Source organism: Tachysurus fulvidraco, chromosome 20, assembly GCF_022655615.1.
Source record: "Tachysurus fulvidraco isolate hzauxx_2018 chromosome 20, HZAU_PFXX_2.0, whole genome shotgun sequence".
Classification (NCBI taxonomy): domain Eukaryota; kingdom Metazoa; phylum Chordata; class Actinopteri; order Siluriformes; family Bagridae; genus Tachysurus; species Tachysurus fulvidraco.
In genome coordinates, this window is record NC_062537.1 from 13,793,621 (window position 1) to 13,802,934 (window position 9,314).

At 38.5% G+C, this 9,314-nt stretch overlaps 1 protein-coding gene across 3 annotated transcripts in view; it reads right to left on the reverse strand.

Annotated features, from left to right (window-relative positions):
• Nucleotides 1–502: 502 nt before the first annotated feature.
• fut10 (fucosyltransferase 10) overlaps nucleotides 503–9,314 on the reverse strand; it is an 18,205-nt gene continuing 9,393 nt past the window's right edge. Inside the window, exons 2-6 of one of the 3 annotated variants that reach the window (XM_027141223.2) lie at nucleotides 8,374–8,650; nucleotides 3,955–4,790; nucleotides 2,419–2,643; nucleotides 1,124–1,155; nucleotides 503–814 (exon numbers count right to left, since the gene is read on the reverse strand). In XM_027141223.2, coding sequence (XP_026997024.2) covers nucleotides 1,135–1,155; nucleotides 2,419–2,643; nucleotides 3,955–4,790; nucleotides 8,374–8,650 — 1,359 coding nt within the window. In that variant the 3' untranslated portion in view covers nucleotides 503–814; nucleotides 1,124–1,134. The remainder of the gene's footprint in view (nucleotides 815–1,123; nucleotides 1,156–2,418; nucleotides 2,644–3,954; nucleotides 4,791–8,373; nucleotides 8,651–9,314) is intronic. The other 2 variants (XM_027141222.2, XM_027141221.2) reach the window with 2 other exon arrangements.

The window sequence follows — 9,314 nt, forward strand, 5'->3', positions numbered from 1 at the left end:
CTGGGAGTGAGGAGAGAATACATCCTGGATGTGATGCTGGTTCATCGCGGTGCACCGTACTGTAAACATACATTACTTTCTAGCATGTGTTTTAACAGTAGGAGAAAACCAACAAACCTGGGATGAATAATCACTGTTTTCTTTTGTTTCTCTACTAATCCAAACAATTTCTCATTTCCCTGTATTTAACTTTCTTTATACCTTTATTTAAGTTGTCTAATTAAATCCATACAGATTAGAATGAAACCACATTGTGCAAGACTGACTCCTTATTACTCTCACATGCTTAAAAAAAACCCTCTATATATTCCTGAGTACTTTGTACAACCTCAGTAAGTACCTAGACCAAAATGTGACCTGCATGTCTTCCACAATTGATTATAAATCCTGATGAAATGTAGAGTTCAATACAGCTGCGTTTGTACGTTATAGATATCAACTGCCAGTAAATGAGCCAAAATATTGGCTTACCGTAAGTAAATAATGAGCCGAGACTAAAGAGTATGCTCATTTTTGGTGAATGTACTTTGTTTAATGGATCTGACACCAGATTACGGAGCTGTGCATGTCATAAAAAATATAATAAATTTTTACAAAATCAGCGTCGCCATCTAGTGGCTACATCACTAATACACATAATAAAATAAGAATTTGTGCAATAGTTGTTTCTCATCTGCTCCTTGTTCGGAGTCACAACAGTGGATCATCTGGGCCTCATTAATTTGGCACAGGTTTATACTGGAAGCCCGGCGTCCCGTTTTCTCAGCTCATCAGTGACTGGGTTTGCATTGAGAGCAGATTTGTGCAAGAGAATCTTACAGAAAATAAAAGAATTAATTAGATTTATCTTATCAAAAAAGAAACACCAGTCAATGCCATTTAGTATATACAATGAGATTAAAAAAGGAGAGAGATATGAACTTTTAATGTCTTTGACCAGCAGATTCACTTAGACTTAATCCATATGTTTTTTAGTAGTGATAAAGAAAGGCACTTTATGTAAATACATTTTTAGTTACAGATATTGCAAACAAACAAAAAAAGTAATACTGCTTGGCATGAAATATATGGGTTTTTTAAAATCTTTTTTTTTCTATCTATGCGGTGAGTATTTAATACTAACGTGCTGGAGGTTCAGTTCCAGGTTGAAGCTTTCTGTAGGGGTCAAAACAGGCACTATATTTAAATGTTCACCTTTTGACATACAAAGTATAAATATACATATATACATAATATACATAGGTACAAGAGTTTATTTAGCATTAAACAGATAAATACCCCTCACTTAAGGGCTAAAATGACTAGAGCTGGTAAAACTTTTGAGGCACAAATATAGCACACTAACTATAGACACTGGGCAAAGCTCTATTTGTGGAGATGTGAGCTTTCTCCAGCACACTGATGCTATTGATTTCTATCGGTTTCACCTCAGGTGGCCTTTTAGCCCATGTTAAATTTGTAAATTTATTTTGCGCACTGCGCATCTTTCCTCAAGCAGCGTAATTGTTTCTGATAATAATCAAATCTGCAGGTACATCTAAGACTGACTTGCATCTAAAACTACAGCAACTTGACACTTGTATCTCAGTTTAGTTTAGAAGCATGTTCAGGTGAATGGTATATTTAAAACCACATGCTGTGAGTGTGTGCGTGTGGTGTTTATAGTTGTTTCGGCCTCTTTGAAATGTAACTGTTTGTTAATAAAAAAAGGATAGTTGGATATCTCAGTAGGAAACATTATAAATGTGCATAAAATAATTTGAATATGAATAACTAGATCAGCCAAATATTATAAGTTCCCATGTTGTCTGAACAGGGTTTAGAAAATACCAGCCTGTAACCTACCTGCATATGAATGTCTTACTGCTCATCAGACTGGAAGAAACAGGTCTAACTTTAGTAATAGAAAACTCACTCCCTACCAGTCTCTCTCTCTCTCTCTCTCTCTCTCTCTCATGCTTACTACCTCAGTCTCTCTCTCTCTCTCTCTCTCTCTCTCTCTCTCTCTCTCTCTCTCTCTCTCTCTCTCTCACACACACACACACATTCACTACCACAGTCACTCTCTCTCATGCTCACTACCTCAGTCACTCTCTCTTTCTCACATTCACTACCACGGTCACTCACTCACTCTCACACTCACTACCACGATCACTTACTCTCTCTCTCACACACACACACTCACAACCGCAATCACTCTCTCTCACACACACTCACTATCTCTCTCTCTCATTCACTCACTACCTCCCTCTCTCACTCACTACCTCCCTCTCTCACTCACTACCTCCCTCTCTCACTCACTACCTCTCTCTGACTCATTCACTCTCTTAACTGTTATAATATCCAGTGATGTAATAAATGCTCTTTTAAGCATTAAATGGTCATCACACTTCATGTAAAGTCTCAGTCTTTGTTTACCCAGTTCTGAAACACCTCCCTCCAGAACTGTGCAGCTGTGAAGTTCCTGTTCCTCAGTGTTAGCTGTCTAAGTGCTTGGGCTTCTCTCACTGACTGCTCATAACTGGCTCTCCAGATGTGGCGCAGAGAAGAGCTGTTAGAATAATCCACAGCGAAATCAAACAGCTTTGGAGGTGGACATGTGAGATGATGTTCTTCAGCCTGCCACACTCTGGGGACCAAACCCTGTTACAGACAGGACGAGAGAGGATGGAGGCGTTGACATGGCAACTGTATACATGCAGTAGTACAGTAGAAGTATCAAAGAAAAACAATACAGTATTCTTTCTTCATTTTAAAAATGACTATTGTTGCTTCTTCAATTCATTTGGTTTAAAAATGAGCAGTGCAATACCAAAGGTGAGGCAGCCACATGGTAAAATACAGAATTTCCCGAACTATACCTATGCATATTATGAATTACATCCAAACGTTTCCATGTTGTTTTTTTAGAAAAAGATTTATGGCTTCTTAATGTTTTCATCACATCTATGTGCTGATAACATGAAATGACCAGACTAAAGACTGCCTATTGTAGTTTTTTTGCTAAATCAGTATTTCCAGGCAGTGTTGTGATAACAGCTGAGCAGTTCTACACAGTTCTACACATATCGCACATATATAAACCCTCACTGACTAGATCATCACTATCATGAAAGAGTTTTTGACTAAATCCAGAAAGACTGTCTCTTCATGAAACTGTTAGTGCCTCCTCTCCTACTAGCTCCAGGTCACAGCAAGTAAAATTAAACCACAGCTGAATTAAACAATTCTTTGGAATGACTCATGACTCGTGAACTAGTCTCAGCATCCCACAGCAGCGAGACAGCAGACAGCGTTTGGTCTGTAAGGGGCTGGTATAAATGGATTAGCACTTCCCCAAACCCCAATAAAGCAGATTATTTTGGACTTTGTGGAAACAAACACAGCAGAAACACCAAAGAACTGTGTGAATGAATGGATTTGTTTTTAGAACAGACTGGAGATTCATGCAGTTTAACAGTGGTATAGTGGTATATAGTGTTAGAGTGAAACGCCAGTCAGACTTTCAGTAATCATGGATATAATGAGGCAAATTTTAACCCTATCATCCCCAGAAAATGTCTTTGGGGGAGAAAATAAAAGCATATGCAAAGATTCAAAAGTTCAAATTGCCCCAAATCACAGATGAACTGCCAGAACTACAAGTACATACTGTAAGAGTGGGGTGTGTGTGTGTGTGTGTGTGTGTGTGTGTGTGTCTTCTCCATCTTTAAAATGCCTCATGTAAGTCATGTATATGAAACTGGACTTAATTACTCTCCAGCTTGTTAACCCACATTTAGTTTTTTTTCCAGATTCTAACAGTGTTTACTCTAAACACAACACAACCATCCCAGCTAATGTTCAGACATAACAAACTGAGCTCATTTGCATCACTTGTAACTGACGGAGATGAAAAATGTGACAGATTTCACAAGGTGTTTTATGGTCAAGGCTACTTCAACACCTGCTTACCTTGTTTTGTCTGTTCTTGTTCTCCCACACCCTGTTACACACCATGCACTCAAAGACATCAATAAAGTTATCCCGAGTGATGTCCTGCACACCCCACTGACGCTCCATCACTTCTTTAAAAAGTCTCTGATTTGTGACCTCCTGTTTCAGCTTCCAGTCCAGGTATGTTAAATACTCCTGGTCGTTTTTGTCCAGACTGTTTAGATACTGGGCCAGTTTCTCTGGAGGCTGTTTTGGGTCCACCACTATTGCACTTCTGTTACTCGGAAGCCACATGTTAACATTAGGGGCTCCGTAGTACACAGGAACCACGCCGAGCTTGAGCGGCCGCCACAGTTTCTCCGTGATGTAGTCATCGCAGATGGCATTTTCAAACGCTAGGATAAATTTGTACTGTGCTAGGATCTGATAGAAGCTCTCTTCATCCATGGCAGAGGAGTCTCGCAAGTGGAAGGGAAGATCCTTGTTGTGCAGACACTGGCCGTAGGAGTCGACTGGGATGTGCTTCCTGAGCTCCTGCACGTAGACATCGCGATCTGATGGTGGGTCGCAGTCTGACTGGACGTACACCACAGGAGCCAGAGTGTGCCTCAGCTGGTTCTTCCTGGCCAGAGGGAGCAGGAACGTGTGGGAGGTGAGCGCATGGAGGCTCTCCAGGTGTTGTGTAGTGAGAGGGAGGTGGGAGTGGTGGCTAAAGGTGGCTGTGTGGTTGAACAGGGTGATGAGAGGCTTGTGGAAGAGCTTGTAGTTGTTCTTAGGCGACTCCTCATGGAAAAGAGCCCAGTGGTGCTGTTGCTTCCTTGGTAAAGGGAGACTTTCTATGCTGAAGTCTGTACCTTGAAAGAAAATGTGCTACAATGCTGTAAATGTAGATCGCTTTTAGATTAAAAGAGATAAGACATTTTTGTATCAATATAACAGTCATTAAGGTTTAATGCTCTGGGAAACTAACAGATTTGAATCATTACAGAGCAAAGGAATCATTTTTAACAAAATGGAACTTTATTTACAAAACTTTCTCTACATGATTGGCATTTCTTTGTAAACCCACACGAAGTCGTCTCTCCTCACTTTGGCAGCAGTGTTGTGTGTGTGATGTACTTGCCATGATTCCTGACAAAGTCTATCACAACCTTGCAACAGCTTCCCTGTCATCCAGCCATGAGAATGATATTAATACTTCCTTCTTTTATTAGAGGGGTTTTTAAAGGCTATCTGATAAAATATATACATAACAAACTATAAACATTATTGAAAGACTTTTTTGCTAAAATGTGTTCTTTCCACTGTGTATGGAGACTTTTGGGACACCTTGTAATAACAAACTAAAGATAAAATACAATGATAATGAACAATAATTTAATAAATACATCTGTAATCACTGGCAATCTGCTGTTGTATAAGAGGAATAAAACCCTCCAGTCTCCCAATGTAAAAGGTTATGTAGCTAAATAATCATGGGACACTGGATCAGAGTTTGGTCAAAGTGCTTCATCTGTAGCATTCAGTACAATTTGTGCCAGATTTGTTTCCTCTTGTCAGCATAAACTATTACAGTTTTGAGGAAAACAGATTTGTATGGGAATAAAGCTGCATAGGGTTTAAGCTACATAAATACAAGCTTTTCCATTTAAGGGTCATTCAGAGGACAAGGCATTTAAATAAAGAAAGATGCATTAGTGCCACTGGACTATTTCTGGACTTGAACAGAGGGCACAGCTTTCAGCTAGTTGGCTTGCGGCAGCTATCCACAGAGGACTGACAAGTGCTGCTTATCATGTTAATTGAGACTGAACTCCCCCTGGAGATCAGAATCACTTGACTGATGTTCAGTGCACACGAAGGTCAACACACATTTAGGAGAAATGCTAGACTGTGAACAGGATAAACTGCTGAAAATATAGAGAAAACTATAACGGGCTGAATTATGCATGGCATCAGTAACGCATATAAAGACGTATCGATTTTTCAAGCGTGCACTGCTACCAGCGTGAATCTACTTTTGTTTGGCTCTGTGTCTGACTTTCTTCTGCATTACAAATCACATGGTCCTATCTCAAAGCCTTTTAATCTCAATGTTTTCTAGATACATAATTAGGAGGGAGTTTTTACTAGTATTCAGAGTAGAAAAATCTTCATTTCTGTGTTTTCTTTTCCAGGACTGTCACTTTAACTAGTGTCTAAATGTTCAAAATCAAAATGCAAGAAATTCAATTGCTGAATAGCTTGAATGTGTGTGGTACAGTTAATAATTAGAAAATGTATAAATAACAATTTATTTAAAAATCACTGAAATTAGCTTTAGTCTCTACAGTCTCTCTTTATTAGCACTTTTAATGTTCCTTGTTTTATAGACTTGATTAGGTTTCAAAAACTAAGTTGATGTTAATGCTGCATACAGAGCAACTCAGAACTGTTTTTTGACCCCGATACATTAAATCTACAATTTGGGGAAAAAACACTGATGTGTCCATTAAAGAGTGTGGGTTGTTAGCAACAAGCTAGCTAGCTAGCATTAGTCATCATTAATTTACTGATGCGTATGGTCAGTGTTATAGCTGGTGTATGTCGGTGTATCAAGAGTAAACGCTGCTATTCTAATAAATTCATTTGAGATACTGAAGAGATATTTCATGTCAGCTGTTTTGTTGATGTAATGTCATATGTTCATACAGAACACAGGAACTACGAGTTTGGGGGACATTTTCTTAAATTTGTTCAGATCTTGTGAGTAACAAGCTTTAGTCGAATGCAGTTGGTGCCAGACCAGGACATGACACCTGTTTAAATACTTTAGCTCTTCTGTGATATATCACTGTTACCAGCTTCTGCTCGGAGATTAATTCATCTATATTACTACCGCTGTGACACAGTGCAATGTCAGGACAGCGAGTTCGGCTGAGCAGGTCTAACATCAGTCTCTGCTCTGAGAGGTGTGATTCATGGAGTCAGAGGATTCATGGAGTCTCAGTGCTCAGATCAAGGCAGAAGATGCAGTAGTAAAAGCTGCAGGGTCAGAAAAGCCAGGATTAACTCACTCACCAGGACCAAAAACTGTGAGCCACACATGAAGTCAGTAGTCAGTGTACTGTTTAGGGGAGAAAACTCAAATCTCTCAAATTTTCATTTTCATATAGAAGACAAAATGGCATTAAAGAAGTACCTACATTGTCTGAAATTCCTGTTCATTTTGACCTGCCAGTTTCTTATAGACTCACATCACTAGATACAGCCAAACTGCTGATAGGACACTGGTTCAGTATGAAATTATTCTTTATTATTGACACAGAAAGAGTCTTAACTTTAAAGCTTTATAGCTACAGCATGAATTTTGTCAGTATTCTTTACACAGACCCATGAGGTAATGCTTGGAAAACCAAGAGTAATATTGTTTGTTGTATTATTTTTATATTCACACATTAATATTTCTACCTTTAAGCTAACTGTTCTTAAATTATATTATTATTGTTGTTGTTTTTATCATCATCATCATCATCATCATCATTATTATTATTATTATTATTATTATTATTATTATTATTATTATTATTATATACTAGATACTAGTATTTTACTTTATATTTATAGTATTTCTGTTGCACATTAGTTTTAGACTCCCAGTTTTTTTAAAAAAAAGTTATTTCTTGTTCATGGAATAAAAACAGAATCTTTAGTAAATGTAAACTACAACCTTACTGACATGTTCTGACACTACTGAAATAGAAACATGCTGGATTTTGTTGGCAGGCTTACTTTTTTCCAGCATGCTTACTTAATGTTTTTACAAAATACAAAAAAAAATTTTCATGCTCCACGTTCACAGTCCACAGAGTGTCTGATGAATATTGTACACTTTTCTGTCACGAGTTTCAGAATCGTGCGCACCACAACATTCTATGCACTTTTGCCTATGCTCACTCTCCTCAACTGATTTTCAACACCATCACAGTGAACTTTTCAGATCAAATTACAGTTACAGGACTGAAAAACTTTCGCTGTGTCAACATTCGTTGATCTGATTTATGCACAGAACTGTCATGCTGGAACACGTTTTAACTCCTTAGATCCGGTGAAGGGAAACTGCAATGCTACAGCATACAAACTATAGCAACAGTCAAGTGGCAGTGTGTGTGTGTGTGTGTGTGGGGGGGGGGGGGGGGGGGGCATGTGGGTGTGATATTCAAGTGTCCACTAAATTTTTGGCTATATAGTGTAACTACTTTATCAGTTACTTTTTCTGCATTTTTATTTGGGATTCCTCATGACATCACATTTCCTGGTCTGGTTAGTCAACCTCATGATTTTATGTTACATGTATACATTGAAAATTGAATACAAATTTATACAAAAGGATTTAATGCGCAGAATTCAGGCATGTGTGATGATTCAGACATGCCGACAATGCCGAGTCTCACTTACCATAAAATAGGAAAGCCTGTGTAGAAGGATGGGAATGGTAGGACTTGTTAACTGTAAAAAAACATCTGTTATGTCCACACTCCCCGAGCCGGCCCAGCTCTCCGGTTAGTGGAGACCACCATACAATAATGGGGTAATGGCCCTCAGAACCTGGAGGTACTCCATCATCAGTGGTTGCAGCTCTGGCAGGGAAAGCTTGGATCTGTGTTATCTCCTCTCTGTCCTTTAGGGGGAGTTTGTGCACCGCCTGCTCAAACTGGCCCAGCATCATCACCACCTCAACACAAATACAGCAAGAAAAGACAACAGAGAACTGTAATTGATTGATGTTTCACAGATATACCTCCGATAATTCATTAATTCATGTGATCAAAAATCAAAGATTAAATGGTTCTGATTTTAATAGTAATAAATCTAATGATCAGTTCAAAAGTTTGCCTACAAAGTCTACAAAACCTTTTCCTCTATTAACAATCACTTCTTGGACACCCACATTTAATTACTAACTTATTGGAAACTGTTTTGTGGATAAAATGTATAAAAGCATTAGATTTTCTTTATTCCCCAATCAGAAATTATGAGGGATGCAAACCTTTGAACGCATGTATAAGACCTTGTATAAGGATCCTAATAAAACTTGCTTTAGAAATGTAAGCATGCAAAGGAAAGAACAAAAAGGAAATCAAGACAGCAACAGCAACACTACCCTCATACGCTCCATTAAACAGAACAGATCACACTACTGGCGTGGGCTCCGGCTGAAACTAGGACAGCACTGTTCCAGTCCAGACATGTATAAGATATAAGGTAACACACACTGGGAAATGTCCTGTACTCCCATTTAAAACAACACTGCATTTATGTCCATCGATATCTATATCAAATCTATAAAAGTCCAAAGATGACAAACTGGTTTTGCAGACCTACAAAAATGTGTTGGT